The 21,203-nt window shown below is 46.3% G+C and overlaps 1 protein-coding gene across 11 annotated transcripts in view; it reads left to right on the top strand.

Moving 5' to 3' along the window:
• The window catches only part of Kiaa1217 (KIAA1217 ortholog), a 302,809-nt gene that overhangs the window by 130,969 nt on the left and 150,637 nt on the right, over positions 1-21,203 (top strand). For 3 of the 11 annotated variants that reach the window (XM_051151250.1, XM_051151253.1, XM_051151257.1), the window contains exon 3: positions 9,547-9,627. The exons of 7 other annotated variants lie outside the window; for them this stretch is intronic. In XM_051151250.1, coding sequence (XP_051007207.1) covers positions 9,547-9,627 — 81 coding nt within the window. Of the gene's footprint in view, positions 1-9,546; positions 9,628-21,203 lie in introns of those variants that run through there. One more of the 11 variants, XM_051151256.1, reaches the window with a different exon arrangement.

Genomic DNA, 21,203 nt, shown 5'->3' with positions numbered 1-21,203 from the left:
ACCAGTGTCCTATACTAGAGCTTTACAGAAAAGATATTTCCTACTGTTGGTGTCACTTGTGCCTCTTACTGACCCAGTGAAAAGGGCACGGTGATTTTATTTGCCATTTTACACAGTGAGGCCCCGGTGCTTTAATGGTTCTAGTGTAAAGTCTTATGGTGGGTGAAATAACGTGTTTGGTGTGAAAAATTAATGAGCTTAAGCCTTGGGCTCATGTCCTGTATTCAGGCTTATTTATCTATTACTGTGATTAAAAAACCATGACCAAAAGCAACCTGGGAAGGAAAGGGTTTATTTCTTTCTTTCTTTTTTTTTTTTTTTTTAGATTTATTTATTTTATTTATTGCATATGAGTGCTTTATCTGCAGAAGAGGGTATCAGATTACATTATAGGTGGTTGTGAGCCACCATGTGGTTGCTGGAAATTAAACTCAGGACCTCTGGAAGAGCAGGTGGCGCTCTTAACCACTGAGCCATCTCTCCAGCCCCGGAAAGGCTTTATTTCTACATAACAACTTTCAGGTCATATTCTATCATGGAGGCAAGTCAGGACAGGAAGTGAAGGCAGGAACCTGAAGGCAGGAACCTGAAGCAATGCTTTGGGTTGAAGGAATGCTACTTACTGACTTGCTCCTCATGGCTCGTTTGGCCTGCTTTGTTAGAAAACCCAAGACCTACTGCCCAGGAATGGCATAGTTCACTGTGAGCAGGGTCCTTCCACATTAATCGTGAATCAAGACAGTAAGTTACCCCACAGACTTGCCTATAGGCCAGTCTTCTGGAGGTATTTTCTCAATTAAGATTCCCGCTTCCCAGATCTGTTTAGGCTTGTGTTGAGTTGACAAAAGCCAGCCAGCACAAGAGGCTGTCTTTGCCGAGAGCAGATGTAATTCTTCTGTTGATGGTGACTAGGGAAGTGGGATTCCTGGAACACCCAGGCATCTCAGGAGGCTGTTAATAATGCAAAACTAAAATTTACCATAAAGATTTCATCCAACTCTTCATTTTAATACATGAACAACTTTGGGACCAGAGAGATGCCTGCGTCCCATTAAGCTCAGGTTTCTGACTCTTACTTCAGTGGTCTATGGACCCCTGTGCCTTTTCTGTCCCTCAGTCCCATTTGTACAATTGTATGAGTGTATAACAAACCTGGGCTGAAGTCCAGCCTTTCATTTGGTTGCCCGTGTCTCAGGTCCTAATACTTACACTACTTTACAACCTGCTAAGGGTCTGCAAGACTCTAGAGTTTGGACCTGTTTTCCAAGGGAAGAAAGGAGAAGTCAGAATCCAAGTGTGAGCTTACCTCTCCTCCCTATTAAAAAGCCACCTTAACCTGGCTTCCAGCGTGAGAGGCAGTTTCTGAAGCAAAGCCTTCTGGGACAATGGCCCCAGCCAGTGTGAGCCCTTTTCATCCCTGCTGCAGTGCCTACTTCCTGAGAAATAGCAGCTATTCAAACAAAGCTGGAATGCATTCCGAAGCCTTTGAAATAATGAAAGGGGTTTGGAAGCTCTTCCCGGTCCTGCCCCCTTCAGGGGTTCTGAGTATTTTTATTTATGCTCCCTGTTCTCTGGGAAGAAGGTTTTGGTGAAAATTGAAGAGAAGCCCTGCCAAGTAGAAATTTCATCATGCGGGTATTTCCCTCCTTTTGAGAAGGCCCAAGAGCAGCCAAGACAGTAACAGACAGGGAGCCAGGGATAGGGCAGAACACTCACAGAGTGTTGATGGTGAGATGTGTGTGAGTGTTGGGCTGGGTACAGGCCTCTGGAACTTGTAGTAGAGTCCCTAGGTCACACATCTGAAGTTCTAAGACCCTCTTAGGTAGCTAATTATCAAGAAGTAGGCCTCCAAATCAAGCAGGCCACAGAAACCAGAAGTCTAGAGGCCCATTTCTTCTTCCAGTTTTGCATTCATTCATTCATTCATTCATTCATTCATTCCTTCATTCCTAAGTAAAAAGGAAGCCTTTGTGATGTTCACAGTGTAGAGCATGGGCATTTGAGGAAGAAGGGGGGGGGGGGAAGCAAGCATGTGCATGACACTTATTGTATTACTGGTCATTTCTGTTGCTATAATGAGATACCAAGACAGGCTACGTTGTAAAGAGAAAAGGTTGATTTAGCTTGGGTTGGAGGGTCAAGGGGAATGGTACCTTTATTAGCTGAGTGCTGGGGTAGGTCCCACAGCAGATGGTGGGAGCATGCATTGATACAAGTGGTCATAGTTTACATTTGGACATAGACAGACTGGGTGGAGCCAAACACAGGCTTTCACAGCAACTGCCATGAGAGAACCCCTAGGTGTCCCATGAGAACTCCCTTCCAGAGAACTCCCCACTGAAGGTATCTCCCTAACGGCCCACTGATCTCCCAATAGGCACCACAGCCTCGTGGTACTACCCTTAAGACCAAGTTTTGAATTATAATGGACCCTCCACTGACAGCCCATGCCCAAGCCCCAATTTATTTGTATGGCAGACCATGTTTGAGCTGGCCAACCAGTGGCCATAGGCTATAGCTGTGTGAGGTATTTCTTAGGGGCTAGTTCTAGGAATATCTGTCCCCTTTGCAGAAGTGACCTTTGCAGACTCCTCCCAGACACTGTCTAACACACTGGACGGGAACATGTCCACCTCTGCTCCCTTCTGCTCCTGCACTGCTAATGGGGTGCGTGGAAGGACCTCCTATGATGGTCAGTCAGTGTACTGGTTGATCCTAATACCGTCTTCCCTTTGCCAGAGTGTGACCTCTTGTTGACCCCCTGACTTCCAGGAGCCTCCTCTTGCAATCCAGAGGAACCCGCCAAGCAGCAGGTGAGCTCCCTATTTGGACTCCCAGCTCTGAGGTCCCGGCTCCTCCTTACAGTGGAAGCTAAGGCAGGCATCATTCCTGCCCTCTTACTGAGCCATGTGCTGTGCTCTGGTGTTTTCATAAGTCATCTCCTTTCATACAACACACTGTAACATAAATAACCACATCGCCTCATCTTCTGCTACAGAAACCTCACTCGGGAGATGCTCCACGTAATGTGCACACAACTCACTGTTGAAACCAAAGCCAGAGCTTAGTTCTGTCTCTTTCTGAAAGCAATAGTTTCAACCACTGTCCCATGTTCGCTGGAGGATCACTGCCCTTCCTGGGATTTCTCAGGAAAAGAGAGATTCTTAAGACTACAGTTTATAAAAACATACTCTCTGAACCGTCCATTTTGTTAGAAGCTGCCCCCTCCCCCACTTGCCCTTTACAGTGGAACAACTTTGACATTGCTGGGGAAATGATTTTGTTCCACTTTTGCTGTTATAAACACTTAAAGTAATTCTATTATATAATTGGATTCCTCAATGGAGTATATATATTTTTTAACATCAAAGAACCTGAAATGACTTTGATGACTCGCTATTGACAAACTGTGTGTCTTAAGGGTAGAATGGTTTCTAAGGTGATTTCCCAATGGTTGCTTGCATTGTTCTCTTTAGATTTGTGTCACGGTGACAAAACTGACTCACCAGCAGCAACTCTGCTAAGTGGATTAGACCTGCAGTAATCCTCTCTGCATTCTATCATTGGCGTTGATTTTACAAGTAGTCAGCTGACTGTAGTGTCCTCACCAGATTGGTCACATGCAGCCAGAGTGAGTGTGGGCAAGGGACTGAAGCATGTTTGTTGGAAGGGACGAAGGTTGACTGACACAGAGCCACCACTGGGAAGGGTGTCCGGTTTCCTCCAAAGTCTGGGGTGTCAGCTGCACCCTTCCATCATTCTGGGATCCCGCTGAACTTGCCAACCTCAGGGCACCCCCTTGTGGTGTAACAATCTATATTCAATGATAGCAAGCTAGGAAGTAGTGAAAAGACTCTCCTCCACGGTTAGCTGTGTATTACGTTTTTATTTACTGACAACTTTTAAAAATTATTTATAGATTATAATGTATTCACATTACATCCCAATGTTATCCCCTCACTCGTGTTCTTGCTAATGATTTTTTTTAGGGGGAGAGTGGGGTAGAAACAAGTCAGAAAAGCAGGTGCAATAATGTGATGGCAGTCCTATGAGATTTAAAATCAGTGTCTTTTTTTTAAAAAATTACAAGAGTAATTGTGCGGTCTGAAAAGAGTAAAGAGAGGAATTGGTAGAGCCCCACGACCCACACAGGATACCCCCGTTAGCGTGTCCTGTACCCTTCTGCTCTTCTTCAAAACCAAAAGCACGTGTCATTCTTCTGACATGGTTCCATCTGCTTAATTATAGGTGTGAACCTCTTGTTTTGTTCAGAGACATGGCTTTGCTATGAGACTAAACTTCCTCACACTTGTGGTCCCCCTGCCTCAGCCTCAGAGAGTGCTGGGACTATGGGTGTCTGTTGCTGTGCGCAGCTGTATGCAAGTACCTTTGTCTGTTTTTATTGGCCCCAGCGTGAACACACCAACACGCACGGAGGGTACTGTGCAGGCTCTCTTGCATTGTGGCTATGTCCTTAGAGTTAATCACTAAAAACTGACTTGCTGAATTTAGAGTTTTTTTATAGTTATCATCTGTTACTAAAGCATATTTCAATAACATAATTTGATTAAAAGAATCATCTCTTTTTATCGTGTGTGCATGGGCATTTCACCTGCATATATCTGTCGCCACAAGTGTACAGTGACTGATGAGGCCAGAAGAGGACGTGAGAGCCCCTGGAACTGGAGTTAAGAGTTGTTGGTTGCCAGTGCTGGAAGAGCAGACAGTGCTCTCACCTGCTGAACCGCCTCTCCAGCCCACCAGCAGTATACTTTTGTTGTTGTTGTTTTGTTTTTGTTTTTGGAGACAGGGTTTCTCTTTGTAGCCTTGGCTGTTCTGGACTTGATTTGTAGACCAGGCTGACCTGGAACTCACAGAGATCCTCCTGCCTCTGCCTCCCTAGTGCTGGGATTAAAGGCGTGTGCCACCATCGCCCAGCTTACATTTTTTTTTTTAGGATTTTTTTTTTTTTTTTATTCCTGTAATTGTGTGTATGAACACCGTTTGTATGTGTTTGCCCACGGAGGCCAGTGTGGGTATCGGATCCTCCAGAACTGAAGTCACAGGAGGTTGTAAGCTGCCTTATGTGGGAGTTGGAAATGAATGCAAACCCTCTGGCAAAGCAGTAAACACACTTTGCTTTTGAACTCTTATCTCCAGCCTCAGCCGGTGAAAAATTTAAAGGCATCAGTTCCTGCCATTTGATTTAGTCTGTGACAGTTGTCCTTAACCTGTGGGTCGAGACCCCCTTTCACAGGGGTCACCAAAGGCCATCGGAAATATCAGATGTTTACATTATAGTTGATGACAGTAGCAAAATTACAGTTAGGAGGTAGCAACAAAAGTTCTTTTATAGTTGGTGCCACCACAACATGAGGAATGGCATTAAAGCGCCCCAGCATTAGGAAGGTGAGAACCGCTGCTCTAATCCTTTCAGTACCATCGCTGTCCTTTGCTCTCCCTGGTTCACAGATGAGGCAACTCAGGTTGGGAGGAAATCAAGTAGCTTTTGTGTCTCTTAAGAAGCAAGCAGACAGTTTCAGGAAGTCGGTGGAAACAGCATTTCCCATGCTTTGACATTTAAACTAAGTGGACAGTAATAGTGAAAATTTCCACTGTAAATACCAGAGCAAGTGTGTGAGCCATAAGAGAAGAGAACAGAAAGTCTGCTTCTGCGTTCTTGCTGTGTGAGGAAGCCTCGATGGAGCTCTGGCCACTGGGTCAAAGGGCAAAGTCGGTCTTCATGGAGGGTTCATCACAGACATGTTTCCCTGAGTCGTAACGCTTTTTTTTTTTTTTTTTATATAAATGTATTTTATTTGACCACAGCTTGCCAAGTCATCAAACAGTTGACTCTGGGTAAAGTCACATCAGAAACTCTTTAATTTCTGAAGAAAAGTCCAGAACTTATCTTAGAAGTTAACCTTCTGAACTCTAGCCCTCTGCCATTTCTCACTGCTAGTCCTAGACACCTGTGTGTTGCTTCTGCCCAGTTCACAATTTGGGATCGATAGCAAGAACTCGGAAATGGGCAGAGCAAAAGAGAATTCCACAGCACCCATTGCCCATGCCAAGAGCAGCACTGTGTGGTATTCTTTTCTGGAAAAGGATCGCAGGAATCAACGGAAACACCTACCGATTATCGCTGCCATTTTATTCTGGTAGCTGTTCGTGTTTGAAGGAAATGCTATCCTCCTGGCTGATTTCTGTGCCATCATCACTTTTTACCATTCCAGTTATTCCCTTGAAGTGATGAGTGGGTCTTTGATAATCAAAAGGTTAATCAAAAGTAGCTTCTTTGGGGGCCAACAAGATGGTTCAGTGGGTCAGGGCGCTTGCCACCCAGCCTGATGACTTGAATTTGATCCCAGGGCTCCCATGGTAAAAGTGGAAAAGTGACTCCAGTGAGTTACCCTCTGACCTATACAGACAGCCGAGCGTTTGCTCCCTACCCCCTACTAAATAAATAAATAAATCCACTTTTTAAAAAAAGATTTATTTATTTATTATTATGTACAGTGCTCTGCCTGCATGTACACCTACAGGCCAGAAGAGGATGTCAGATTCCATTACAGATGGTTTTGAGCTCCACCATCCCCAGCTGCTAACCCCACGTTCTTCCTCCTGTGGCTCCAGGGACCTTCTAGAAAGGGCTCCCTGCCCCCTAGCACCCCTGGCTCTTCTCCTGTTCTGCTGGTGAGAGACTTTAATTGTTTCTTGGCTTCCTTGGCTCTGCCTATTCAGCAAAGCCAAGCTAGGGGTGAACCAAGAGCATGATGTTGGCTCTAAAATGTGGAGCCACCCCCCCAAACCTCCTACCCCACACTCCCCACCCCTAGCCCCACCCCCCAACCCCCACCATCCTTTTGACTCACTGTGATGCTTATCTTGACAACTGCTTTGTGGACTTAATTTCCCCTACCTTTTCTTTCACTGTTGTAGGTCCCTTTAAAATTGGGAGCTCCTTGGCCCCGAGTCTCATTCACTCACCTCCATTCCAGTTTGACTCTGCAGGGCGGAAGTCTCCTCTTGCCACCAGCTGTTGCCCTCCTTAGCCTCGTAACAGAAACTGTGATTTTTCTGTACCTTTTGCCTCTTGCCTAACCGCAGCAGCCCTTCAAATGTATCCTCCAATTTCCTTCTTGCATGTTTATTTACCATGCACCACCAAGGCTTTGTTATTTGTGGTCTGCTTCAAGCTATTTCTTTCCTCTTTGATAAAGCCTGTAAACTCTGCAGCAGAGATTGAGAGGACCCTACAGCGACCCTCTTAGTTCTGGGGAGAATATATTCACCGGAAAGGGGGCTTTTATGAGGTCAGGCTAGCAGATAGCTCTTCAGTTGTTGTCACTATTTGTTACTCTGGAAGGTTCTAAAAAGTTCTTTTACTGATTGCAGCCCCTAAGAGCATTCTGGGTAGAATATTTTAGCACAGTTATTGTCTGGAGACTTGTCTTGGCTTTTAAGCACAGCCGTCTGTATTCCCAGGCTCTTTTGCTTCTTACAGCCTATAGCTGATGTGTGTGTGGTCCTAAATGACAGAGTTTCTCAGACATAAATGTACACATATGGTAGAGTGTGATATTCATTACACACACACACACACACACACATATACACACACACACAATGGTAACATAGCTCTTAGATATCATGCAATCTTATTGCAATAGTATGTGTTCAGTGCTTGCTTGTTTGTTTGGTTTGGTTTTTCAAGACAGGGTTTCTCTGTGTATCCCTAGCTGCTCTGGAACTCTCTCTGTAGACCAGGCTGGCCTCCAACTCAGAGATCCACCTGCCTCTGTCTTCCAAGTGCTGGGATTAAAGGCATGTACCACCACCTCCTGGCTGTGTTTACTTATCACACTCAATCTTTTTCTTTTTCTTTCGTTCTTTTTTTTTTTTTTGTTTGTTTGTTTGTTTGGTTGGTTTGGTTTGGTTTTGGTTTTTCTCAACATAGGGTTTTTCTGCATAGCCTTCACTGCCATGGACTTGCTTTGTAGAGCAGGGTGGCCTCAAACTCACTCACAGAGATCCACCTGCCTCTGCCTCCTGAGTGCTAGGATTAAAGGCTTGCGCCACTACACCTGGCCTTAATTTAATTTTTGAGACAAGGTCTTTCGATAGTACAGCCTGATTATGAACTCCTGATCCTCCTGTACCAGTCCTCCAAATGCTGGCATTTTAGGTGTTTATTACCACACCAGGTTACAGTTTATTTCAGAGACCTTTTATGTCAGTATGGATCTATCTGAATTTATGGCCAACCCTAGACATGAGAGAATGCTGCATTGGCTGACCAAGAAGTGATCATTCTTGCCATAGAATTATACAAATTTTTATTTTCAAAACAAAAAAAACATTGTCTTTCATAGATCATTTTTAAAGATTTGTTAAGTGTGTGTGTGTGCATGTGCATGCAACTTGAGGATATATGCACATGTGAGTGCAGGTACCCACAAAGTTCAGAAGACGATACTGGATCTCTGAAGCTTGCTGGAGTCATGGGTGGTTATGATCTGTCTCATATAGGTGCTGGAGATTGAACTCAGTCTTCTGGAAGGGCAATACTTGCTCTTACTACTGAGCTATGTCTAATCCCTCTACCTGGGATTTTTTTTTGTTTGTTTGTTTTTTTGTTTTTGTTGTTGTTGTTTTGTTTTGTTTTTTGCTACCTGGATTTTTTAAGAAATGAAGGAAGCCCAGTGTGGTGGTGCATGCCTTTAATCCCAGCAGTCGGGAAGCAGAGGCAGGTGGATCACTGTGAGTTCCAGGTCAGCCTGGTCTACAGAGCAAGTCCAGGACAACCAGGGCTACACAGAGAAACCCTGTCTCAAAAAGCAGGGAGAGAGAGAGAGAGAGAGAGAGAGAGAGAGAGAGAGAGAGAGAGAGAGAGAGAGAGAGAGAAAGAGGGAGATATGAAGGAATCTAAAAATAGCACCAAAGAAAGTTAAGCGAATTAAGCACTGGCTCACTAAGCATTGCAAAATGAAGGCTGCTCGAAGGCCACTGGATTCAAGCATCAGCACTCCTGCTTTGGATTAAATGTTGACCATCCATTCCTGCCCACATTCCGAGTGGCTGTGGCATCCTGGGTGGCCGTGTGCAGACAGAGGTGCTACACACAAGACTATGTTAGAAAGACAGCCCAGGGGTTGTGGGCCCAGGGGCCAGTGTAAATCTTCATGTCAGCCTCCAGCTTTCTGACTCAGCAAGGTGTTTCATTGGATGGGCAGGCTCTGTCAAGTCCTCCTTACCTTGGGATAGTGGGTCAGTGTGACATATTCTCTGGTAACGCAAGGTGGAGTCAAGCACACCTATGTCAGGATATTTGAGGAATTCTCTGGCAGTTAAGGGCTTGTTCTCAGCATTGTTTTGAAAAATAAATGGATGGGCTTGGCACTGTTTCTTCTTTCCCCTGGGAAGAGTAACTTTGCTACATCACTGTTACGAAGCTCTAGATGGTCCCCCGTTGGGCAGTCTGCTCCTTTTCTCTTCCTGTTTTCACTCTGTCTCTTTCTTTCTTTCTTTCTCTCCTGGTGACAGACTTTGCAGTGCATGCTGGTATCTCTCCAGGCAGAACTTGACATGCAAAGGTACTTGATGAAAATCGAGTCGTCTCAGCGAGTTAGTATTCTGACTTCCCATTCTCTGCACTGAGCTGCCCCTCGTTTGTGCCTTTTTCATTCAACAGCTTGTGGTGTTCTGATCGCTATGACCAACTAAACAATATTGCCTGTTGTTTCCCCCATTCACCCCAAGCACTGAGTCAAAACTACCAAGACCAACTGCTTGCAACAGTGAGAACCATGTGCCTTGTTTGCGGTGGTGAGAGTGGGCATTATTGGAACGAGCACTAACTGCATGCTTGCCTCAAAGTACTTACCGTATTTTCCATAAACTGGCTTGGCGGTGATACGGAAGGGTGTGTTGCGGGGGGCGGGGGGGTCTCTGCACGGTCCTCTGAACGACGGGCTTCCCTAGGGAGACTCCTCACCACCAGAGTCCTCTTGGAAGTAATGCCAGAGTCTTGCACTCCTAAAACTTCCGGATTCACATGACTGACTTGATTCCGATTCCAGCACCTCAGTAATGGATCCAGACCATTTGTCTGAGCCACATTTCCATACAGCGATGATGGGATCAGGTGCGTTATTCTAGAACTTACTGAGCCTCTGTGCTGTTCTGAATGCTGTCCTCCCAAGAGGTAGGTGTCCTGGGGTCCCCGTTTTGCAAATGAGAAGACAAGAGGCACAAAGGGTTCCATACCCTTCCTGAGGGCACTGCTAGTTCACGGCAAGGCTGCTGTTTGCCTCCAGGCTGTCTAGCCCCAGCGATCCATCACTGACTTATTATTACTTGTCTGCCTTTAAACCCAAGGTCCTGTACTTCATACTGAGTTAGTTTAGATTGTTCAGGCTCCAAGAGATGGGACGCATCTCCAGTCATTTGGCACAGTGTTGGATAGCTGTGCCAACTAAAACTGTGGCACATAGCCACCCACATCCGGTTTGTCCCCCAGACATTTATTTATTTCCTCATTGTCTCCTGAATATGCACACGTCAGAGCCACAGCCCTTTACTGTGATGCCCCCAAATGTCTCAGGAAGCGCCTAGCTGTCTAGTGGTCGGCTTCTCTACAGAGGTGGCCCCTCCCTCTTGGTCAGCCCCAGGGACAGCGTTTTGACCTCTTCACCTTCCCTCTTTTTAGATAAACGGCCCCTTTGATCTTCTGTTCAGAAGGACAAGCTCAAATTAGAAAGCTCCTGCTCCAATAGATAGATTTGAAAGTTAAATTTAGTGCCAGGCCTCACGGCACTGGCCTTTAATCCCAGCACTCAAGATGCAGAGGCGGGTGGATTTCTGTGAGTTTGAGGCCAGCCTGGTCTTAGAGCTACATAGTTAAGACCTTGTCCTTAGAAACCTTAAAACTTGGGCTTCACGCACCAAAAAACGCCATCGTCATATCCCGCAGCTCCCCTGTTCTCACAGGTGTTTACCCGGAATGTCTCTCCATTAGTTCCTAGCTGTCTCAGATTTCCATAATGAATTTTATAATTCATGCCAAACAGGGGCCTCTTTTCCCACTTCCTCCCACATGTGCTGTTCACTGAACAGAACCAGAGGGGAAGGAGGCCATCCATCCGTGGTGAGCATTTCCCTGCTGCTCCACACACTGCTGAATGGAACAAGGGAATGAGCTAATTGCAAGACGGAGTTATAATATATAAATGCAGGTTTGTTGGAAGCAGCTCTTGGCCTCGATGCAGAAGAGAGCAGGCAGGGGTGGGAGTTGGGGGGAAAAAGAGGAGGAGAGATACAGAAAGGGAGAAGAAAGCAGAGTGGGGAGGGGGACACCAAAATGTCTGGATTATATAGGGAAAGGAAGGCCTCTGGCCCTGGGTTGGAAAGTTCAGGGTAGAGGGCTGGTTATGCCAGCCACACCCTGCAGCAGGGAGGGACCCAGGGGTGCCTGCAAACAAACAACTGCCCTTTCAATAGATTTGACACTGTGGTGTGGGTCTCTCCCCCCCCCCCCATCTCTCTCTCTCCCTCCCTCCCTCTCTCTCTCAGTTATAAGCAGTGCAGCGTCTGGGATACTGTTCTACACTTTTTTGGGGAAGAGGGTAGTGGGGACAGGAACCCAGAGCCTTGCTAATTCTGTACAGTGTTCATTTTTCTAACTTTCTCCCTTATGCTTAAAGGGAAGAAGTCCTCTGTTCTCCTGTTCTTACCTCTTCCTGGTTTATTTGTTTCTTCTTCGTTTGGTTTGAGATAGGGTCTCTCTTTGTAGCCCTGGCTAACCTGAAGCTTACTATGTAGACCAGGCTACCCCCAAACTCCAAAGAGATCCACCATTTGTCTGTCTCCTGAGGGCATCAGGTGGGTGCTGGGAATTGAACTCAGGACTTTTGGTTAAGAGCCAGTGCTCTTAACCTCTGAGCCATCTCTCCAGCTGCCCCCACCTCTACTCCGTCTTTTCATTTTACCTTATCAGCAAATAACTGGATATCTGAGGCCTCCTTCGAACTCTTTTTTACCCCCTTTTCTTTTCTATTTTGTTGCACTATAGATGAGGTACAACTACAGTAGTGCTTTTTGGAGATTCCCTATTGGAGTGGCAAGAGGGTTAGGGCTGGACAGTGGAAGGCCTTGCTTCTCCCCCTCAGTGAAGCCCTCAGATCCCCTGTGACTTGAAGTTCTCTATTTTGAAATTGGAAGTAACTGTTCTCCAGTCCAGCTAGACCACTGCAAAGATGGCATGGGCACAGTAAGCCATTGGCACATCCTTCTAATTACCCTGGGAGCTATATAGGGTTGCCCCTATCTATAGCTGTCGCGGTTGTGGTGGGGGTGGCACGGGTGACTGAGTATGGAGATGGGTTTGGGGGTGGGTGAGTGTGCAGAAGAAACCTGTAAGTAACAGCAAAAAACTCTTCCTGAGGTATTTGGAGACGATCTGGCCACAGGTGCTAATGGCTTAGTGCTCTTCAACTCCTCCAACATCCTGGAGATCCAAGGACAGGGATAAAGTTCCAGGACACTGTCTGTGCCTTCCTTGCACTTGAGCCATTAGTACTAGGGGGGAAAAAAAGAGCCTGATTGGTTTAAAATAATACAATTCATCCATCCTTAAGGATTTCACCCTGGGCCTTAGGTCCTCACCTCCTCCCAAAGGCATCAGAGGCTCGGCTACAGGGGGTGGGGTAGGATCAGGTTCACAGTGGCTTTTGGCTAGAAGGGTCCTAAGATGAGTCTTCAGCACAGATTGTATTCTATTTAGAATTTCAAAGTCTGCAGGCAAGTTCTTCTCCCTTTATCCCTGGAGTCAGAGCAGTTCTAGCAGGCACCTTTTATCCCAAAGCTTTTCAAGTGCATTCCTGCCTCCAGATTCCAGCGGCATCTGCCGCCCTGTTCCAGCAGCAGCCAGTGGGGACTGTGGAATCTCATGGCTCATTCGTGTCCCTGCTTGTTTGTTACGCATACACTGCTTGTTTCAGATGGGGTGTGGGGAGGGGGACAAGCAGTAATTGCTTACAGGCAGGGAGCAATCTAGGGAAGCCTCAGCAAAAGAGGAAGCGCAGTCACAAGTGTCCGTCCTGGTCCTGTTATTGGTTGGAAATCTGCTCCACCCGCTCCCTTCCTAACGTGCCTTGTATCTGAAGTAAAGGAAGAGAGGCAAGCAGTGCATAGCGGCCTCGCCCATGAACATCTGAAAGGATGGAGGTCTGAGTTGGTGAGATCCAGATGTGGAACTTGCTAATGACCTCACTTCCTGACGTGATGCATAGATGCTTGGTGGGGACAAGGAAAGCCAGGCCTTGGGGACTTTAGGTAGCTCCCACCTCAGGGTGGATCGGTGGAGAGATGAGAAGTCTATCCTAGGAGTAACTGCCTAAGAGTCTGTATCTTGCCACCCATGCGCCGCCAGCAGGGCAGTTGGCAGAATGACATCTAATCCAGTGAGTTGAGATAGCGGATTCTGTACCCTACCCAGGTGAGGTGTCTGTGTCACGTCCAGTGTGCCCTGAAGTACACCTGGACAGCAACCAAGGGAGCTCTCAACCACTTCAAGGAAAAAACAGACTCACAGCAGCTGTATACAGCAAAAGGTTTTGTAGTCTAGAGACTATTTTTTAAAAATTGCTAAAATTTCAAATTTACCTAGAGTTGAGCTTGAAGGGCTTAGTTAAGGCAGCGACATCAGGCAGAAAGACGAAGCTTAAAGTCTGGCTGTAGGGTGAAGTGCCACATGCATATCTAACATGGCCTGACAGACTTTGTCTCCTCTCTCCTGGTTGTATCTAGTTTGGGGTTGAGAAGCCATTGCCATTCTGGTCCCTGTCAAGCTTGTGTCGCTTGAAACTGAGACCGTGTTTCCCTTCCTGCATTTCCCCTCATTGCATGTGCCCTCCTCAGGGGCCACCGCTGAGGACAAGCCCTCAGCTTGAAATCCAGCTGGAGAAAGGGCAGTGGATATGAACAGGTCACCGTGGACACGTCCTGGTCCTCCTGGATCCTAAGTGTCCACGAATGGCTTCCCTTTCTCCATTCCATTCCTTGTCAACTATCTTGCTTGTTCATTAGTCCTCTGAGTTATGAAAGCAATCTCCCTGATTTGGAGAAATGGAGAGAGCATGTTACCCACAATCCCAGCATCTTGAGGAACCCAATGTTACTATGTGGGCACGTGACTCCCACTGTCTACATTGTACTAGAAGAGCTCCCTATAACCCCCATCATTAGGTTCAGTATTCCAGACTCTATACACAGTGGAGTTTGCTACTTGCCCCGTAAAGTGTTCCTAGACTCTCTTGATTCTGTTAAGGATGGAATGTGTACACATTTGCACCCACAACCCCACAACGAGAACTATGTTTGTTTGTTTGTTTTAAACAACAACAAAAACTTTAAAAAAATGATATCTCGTGTGTGTGTATGTGTATGTGTGTGTTTTCAGCACATGGGTTGATATGGGTATGGAGGTCAAAGGGCACCTTGCAGGAGCCTGCTCTCTGGATCTGAGAATTGAATTCATGTCATCATATTTGGTGGCCAAATGCCTCTCACCCACTAAGCCATCTTTCGAGCCCTGCATTTTTTTAAACTTTCTAAATCAAACTGATTTTGTTTTGGCTTCCACCTATTGGGAACCATTCCCAGGATGTGCATGGGAAGTGTTGGGCCCTTGGTTAAGAGCCCAGTTAGTGTGTTAAAGCCGAGCACATGGGACATCTTTGTAAAGCTTCCAAAGACTGAGCACCCGAGCGTACCATACACTGGTCTTCCAATCAGGAGTCTTCTTTACAAATGGAAGCCAGGTCTCCCCAACTTAGAGAACACAGCAGTATCATTATCAATAGCTCCTGACTGTCCTCCTCTCCTTGATTTTAAAAAGTCATTCAATCTCTTCTTCCCACCCATTAGTAATTTACACATCCTCCAGATTCATTTTCAGATATTTACCTTTTAAAAGATGAAAGCCGTGCCGGGCAGTGGTGGCACATGCCTTTAATCCCCAGCCCTCCGGAGGCAGAGGAAGGTAGATCTATGAGCTCGAGGCCAGGCTGGTCTACAGAGCAAGTCCAGGTCAGCCAGGGACGTTACACAGAGAAACCCTGTCTCGAAAAACAAAAACAAAACAAAACAAAACAGATGAAACCCACGTGCCAAGGATGCTCTGTGGAGATCCTGTTTGTAGCCTGGTATTCTTTATGGGCACGTTAGCCTTGCTGCAGCATGCAGGTGACTCAGCACATTTGGAGATGACAATGTCATATTATAATGTCAAAAGGCTGGACATTCTGTTTAAGGGACAAGGACATACCTCTGTCCTTGTTATCTGCCTGCTGGCATCTTTAGAAAGGGACTTACATAGTCAGAGCAGAAGTCTCCACCTTTGCTCATGACCATAGGCAGCTTGTTGCACAGGCATCTGTGGTAACTTAGGACAGGCTGACTATGGGCAGTGAGCAGTTGGCACAGCAGCCTTCACACCCCTCTGATCCAACAATGAAGTAGTGCACACGGGGAGAGAGATTGTGAAAGGCGAGATGCAGCTATACTACACTGCTGAATTGTCGGATTTCGCTCCAGACCAAACATGGATCTTTTCCCAGGTGAAAAAACATGAATAATGTCTGGGCATTCTTGGTGGAAGATGGAGTAAAATATGATATACTAGCCCTGAAGAAACAAGGCCCGGGGCAGAGCTGATCAAGGAAAAATTTACCAAGATAAATCCTAGAGAAAAACTGTTAACCTTTGTCCAAACAAGAGAGCGGAAATACTGATTTTTCAGGGCTCAAAGTAAAATAATTGAGGAACGTCCATGAAGTTGGAAGTTGGCATTGAAACGAGGGCTTGAACTTAAATCCCCACCTTGGAAGTTCTGCATTGCTGGCAACCTGTCGTGAGTCCAACATGAGACACCTGGAGAGACACCAGCACACCATCTTGAGTGGGTTTGGGCCTTGTTCTTGAGTGACAGCAGGGCTCTTGAATGCTTATCCTCATCTTCTCTAAAGACACAAAAGCTGGTTTATTAGCCTCCACCACCATGTCTCCGGGATGTTAGAGCTGAGACCTTCTGACAGTTATAACCTTCTACATGTCTATCTAGAACCGCACTTCTTTCTTCCACTTACATTGCAGTTCTCCCATCTGCAGACATGCTCAGCGCGTTCCCTCCCTTGGTCGTCGACACAAGGGTGGAACTGAGGAACCCAAATGGTCCAGGTTTTGATTTTTTTTTTTTTTTTTTTTTTTTTTTTTTTTTTTTTTCCTTTCTAACTAAGAGTCACAGAAACTATAGGAAACAGCAAGAAGCCATGGGTTGGCTGCTCCCAGAGGGCACCTGGCTGTGGGTCCCGGAACTCAGGTCAGAGTGACAGGGGCTCAGGGGACATCTGGTGTGCTTTACAGAGCTCCTTGTCGTCCTGCCCGTCTCTAGTCACAAACTCGAAGACATTTAATGAGAAGGAAAGGACGCGAATGGGAGGCATCTGACCACACCCTGGACCATGGAAAGGACTCTGTAATGCAGAGCCTTACTCAGACCATCCCTAGTAATGAGGTTTTCTTCAAAGATGAAGTGTTGCAGGGGCAAAGGTCGGAGAGGAAAACTGACTAGTCCGTGTTTGATCCATTACACAGTGACACTTATTTTGTTCCTAGCAGGTAGACGGCTCTCTTCAGCTCAAGTGAGAATTTTGACTAAGGGGGGAGTTGAAAGTTTCTCAAACACAAGGTGCCATGATGTGGCGAAGGCAGCAGTTAACAAGGACCAGGCGTGAGCCATTCTGCGTACATGTGCATCATGTTTCTGAGCTGTCTGTGGCAAATGGGGCATTCATTAGGACGAAGGAAAAGTTCATTAAGGCAATGTTGGTTTTTCTTTTCAAAACAGACTGCGATCTGAATACTTTGGCCAGCCAGGCAGCCCACTGTTCCTGACAACTAGCATATTATTATATAAAGCTCCGTTTCAGGTTTGTTTGTTTTTCTGGACCTCGGCATTTCAGTTTGGAGTTTAAAAGGGGGTCTGAAAACAAGAATGAAAAAACAATCATTGATGATTATATCTTTGATTTCCTTTCGTCTTTGGCTGTAGTGTTCAAATGTAACACCCCCACCCCAGAGAAAATAAGTACAAATCTGATACCCTAATGCAGCTGGTGGTGGATGTTTTGAGGAGTGTGTGTCCATGGTGGTGAAAGGCAGGCACAGCATTCTACTGAGTTGGTGCAGGAAAGGAGCTCTAGCAGCATGCTTGTACAAAGCACCTACTGTAGAGTTGGTAGTGTACAGGATGTCTCAGCTTTTCTTCCCCCTGGGTGACATTACCCTTTCTTTGTGCAATGTATGTACCTTAGAGTTAAGACCTTCCCCTTTGGCCAAAAAGGAATTTTAGATAGGAACACATAAGCCAACTGTGACCCAAAGAAGGCTATATGTTGATCAGTTGCTGGCAGAAGGTGACCTAGAGTCAGCATGTGTGAGTGCCAGTTAAGTAACTCAACAATGGGACGCAGGTCTGTAACCTACGTACTGGGTTTGGTACATACTTGCTAGCAGTTCAGTCAGTGTACATGGCTGAGGCACTGTTTCCACAGTACTGCTACTGTGGCTCTGTTAGGAAGCTGCCATGATGGTTACACGAGATTACCATGTATGAGCCATCCAGTCCAGAGCAACAGGAACCCCAGATGTTAGGTCCCTCCCCTCCTCCTTCCCCTGTCATCAGGAAGAGAAGATGCCTGGAAGTTTATTTAGATGGAGAGAGTTGGAGATGAACAAATAGGAGAGAGCCATATGGATCCCCTCATACTATCACTGCTCAGTGAGACAAAATGCTCTTAAAGAAAGAGAAAATTTTAGGCCGGGCATGGTGGCGTACACCTTTAATGCCAGCACTGGGGTGGACAGGTGGATCTCTGTGAGTTCACGGCCAGCCTGGTGTACAAATCAAGTCCAGGGCAGCCAAGGCTACACAGAGAGAAACCTTATCTTGAGAAAACTAAAAGAGGGAGGTGGGCAGAGCTTTAGAAAGGGTAAGTGGGCTGGGTGACTTGACAACACAGACCACCCTGTTCTCCATAGTGTTTGCAGAATTGAGACACTTGCAGATTCTAAAAAGTTATAGTAGAAGGTACAGGGAGATCAGTGTCCTGGGTCACCAGAGAACAGCAAGGGAAGTCCAGTGTTGGGGACTCTTGATGGTTGCTCAAGTGGCCCAGAAAGGGTTCCTACCATCTAGCTCTCAGAGCACACTGGATTACACAGGGCCCAGAAAAGTCTTCACCTTAGACAAAATGAGGCCAAAATTTGAGATCCTGTACACGGTATGCCTTCCTCTTAGGGGACATTACAATACCCCACTGTGTGTGTCTACACATACGTGTTTGTGAGGCTACATGTGTTGGTGTACATGTAGAGGCCAGAGGTCAACATCAGGTGTGTTCTTCAGTTGTTATCGACCTTGCTTTTTGTTGATAAACGTCTCTCACTGAAGCTGAAGCTTGCCAGCTAATTGGCCAGCAAGCCACAGGATCCTCCCGCCCCTACCTCCCTGGGCTCAGATGATGGCTTCTGGTTTTGTCCCAGAGCAAAACCAGAACTAAGGGCAGAGCTAGTTGTAAGCCCCGCCCCCACCTGTGATTGGCCGCAGAAGGCCCCAGAACTGCTTGGTGGGGTGATGGGCAGGTGCCTCTCCTCTGTGATCCACCACAGGTGTGTGTTGTCCCTTTTCTCTGCACTCTTTCTGCGTCACTTTCCTGGTCAAATAATTTGATTAGGGAGCTACTGATGGGTCCAATTAGGGACAAGCGATCACAGCAACCCAGTTTCTCCCAACACTTAAGCTCTACTCTCCCCACCCACTTGTAATTTTAATTTTTAAATATTGCAGTGTGGAGGATAATTCCCAGAGGCTTGGGTGTGCTTGGCAAGCATCCAGCCACTGATCTGTCCTCAGGGGCTCCATCTCTTAGTCCTGTGATTCTTCTCCTCTGCCCTTACCGTGGCATGCCTACGCGGCTCTTCCTGTTTACGCGCTACCGAGACACAACACGATTCCCTTTTGTTGTTTCTGTTAGCGACAGGCCAGGGCTGCCCTCGCTCTTCAGTTTGCTAGCTGAAGGTGACCGAGCCTCCTACCATACCTCCCAAGTCCTGAGTGATGTCACCAGGCCCAGTTCATGCAATGTTGGGGACTGAACCTGTAGCTTTGTGCATCCTAGGCAAACCCTACCCCCAACCCCTAAGATTTACCTCATGTACTGGGTGCAGGGTAAGTAGCATTGCTTGTTGCTTGTCTTTACATAATTATTTACTTTTTTTTTTTTTAACTTTATGTGCATTGGTGTTTTGCCTGTATGTATGTCTGTGTGAGGGTGTCAGATGCTGTCGTTACACACAGTTGTGATCTGCCATGAGGGTGCTGGGAATTGAACCCCAGTCCTCTGGATCACTAGTCATTGCTCTTAACCACTGAGCCATCTCTTCATTCCCCAAATTGTTTTCAATATATCAGATCATGGGGCATCTAATACCAGTGCCAACGGTTTCCATTGTCTTCCTTGTGAGCCTCAGCAGTGAGCTGGTGTCTGAGGGGAGGGCGCAGCATTTGAGGAGATTGCTAATTTGTAGGAATAGTTTTCAACAAGAAACTGAATGGCATAAAAATCAAGAGAAGTCTACATTCAGAGCTAAATATTTTATATATAGGAAGTTAAAAAATATCAACCTTTTCCTCTCTATTTTTATATTTACTTACTACTGTGATGACCCTGAAAAGGAAATAAGAGATTTGATGTTTCATTTTCTTCAAGGACTATTGCCTTTTGCAGTGAAAATAGCCACTCACACATGCATTGTGTCAGCCACAGGCTGCTGGGAGGGCTACAACAGAGGTGACAAATGCAGCTGTATCACGTAAAGGGGTATTGCTCTTTTGCTGGGTTACATGAATCTCTTCCCTTCACCTCCTCGCCTCTCTGGTTAGAACCCATGGAGCCGGAGATTCTGCTTAGTGGCTCTGTCATTAGTGGCCATAGCCGTTTCTGCAAGTCTTGGTGAGGTAGGCGAGTGAGGTTTCGTGCTATTTCCTTGGTCGGATAATATGCTTGGTTTGGTCCCAAACTGAAAGAAAAACAGTCATGTAAAGTATCACTTCACCATAACAGGCGCCAACTTCATAAAAAGTAAATTAGGAAATAATCTGCCTTGGAAACTTGCATATGAAAACAAACCTAAAGGGGCGATGTGCCTGTTGATGACATTGTTTCTGGCTAGAATCTTGGTCCATAATCTCATTGGCTTATAATGGCTGAGTTTCATTTGACTATTTGGACAGCTATGGAAGGCATATCCCCGGGGATCACAGGGTGGGGGTGGGGGACTGGACAGCACTGACTTTGTATTTCTCTCTGTGGGAAGGTCCTGTGAGGGGCAGCGAGGCTGTCCTGGTAATACAATAGGAGACAGTGACATCTTTATAAGAGTCCCCTGGTAGTATCACATACTGTTATGGCATCATTCAAGGGTCAGTAGCTAAATCATTAAAGCAGGAAAGGCAAAATAATTTTTAGTGTCTCTTGACTTAAGAAAAAATAATCCAGATATTCCCCAGAAGAGTATGAAACAAGTGCAGATCACTAGACAGCAGAGTTCCTGATGACCATACAGCTCTCACTCCCAGTCCTCAGTGCTCTTGAGTCAAGTGCCTGATGGACTGGTGTTCACGTGCAGCGCAAAGGAAATCAAGGAATGGAACAAGCCAACAAGCCTGGCTCCTGGGGGACAGCCTGTACCCCACCCACCACCACACCAGCCCCTTAAGCATCTTACAGCAAAGGCACCTGCCTGTCCGTTCTGATCAGTTAGCCTCCCAGAAGGTGCATCCAGTGCAGCTCAGCATTGGCCCAGGGAAGATGGGAAGTTTGAGACCATTTGTCCATTTTTTTACACGCCCCCCCCACGTCCCTTAGCTCCTCTCCTTTCCCTACAGCCTGTATTGTCATCGCCATCTTCTCTCCAGCAGACACAATGATGTAGAAAAGCATCGTTATCCTGCCCCCCTTTCAGTCAGATGAGATTTCTCTTCCCTGTGATTCCTTCTGCTTCCCCCTTCTTCCCATAGGTGTTCAACCCCACAACTTCTTTCTGTCCTGTGGATTTTGCACATGCTGGTCCATAGAACC

This window comes from Acomys russatus, chromosome 9 (genome assembly GCF_903995435.1).
Source record: "Acomys russatus chromosome 9, mAcoRus1.1, whole genome shotgun sequence".
In the NCBI taxonomy this organism is placed as follows: Eukaryota; Metazoa; Chordata; class Mammalia; order Rodentia; family Muridae; genus Acomys; species Acomys russatus.
Note: the sequence above shows the minus strand (reverse complement) of the source record. Positions and strands in the feature narration are given on the sequence as shown.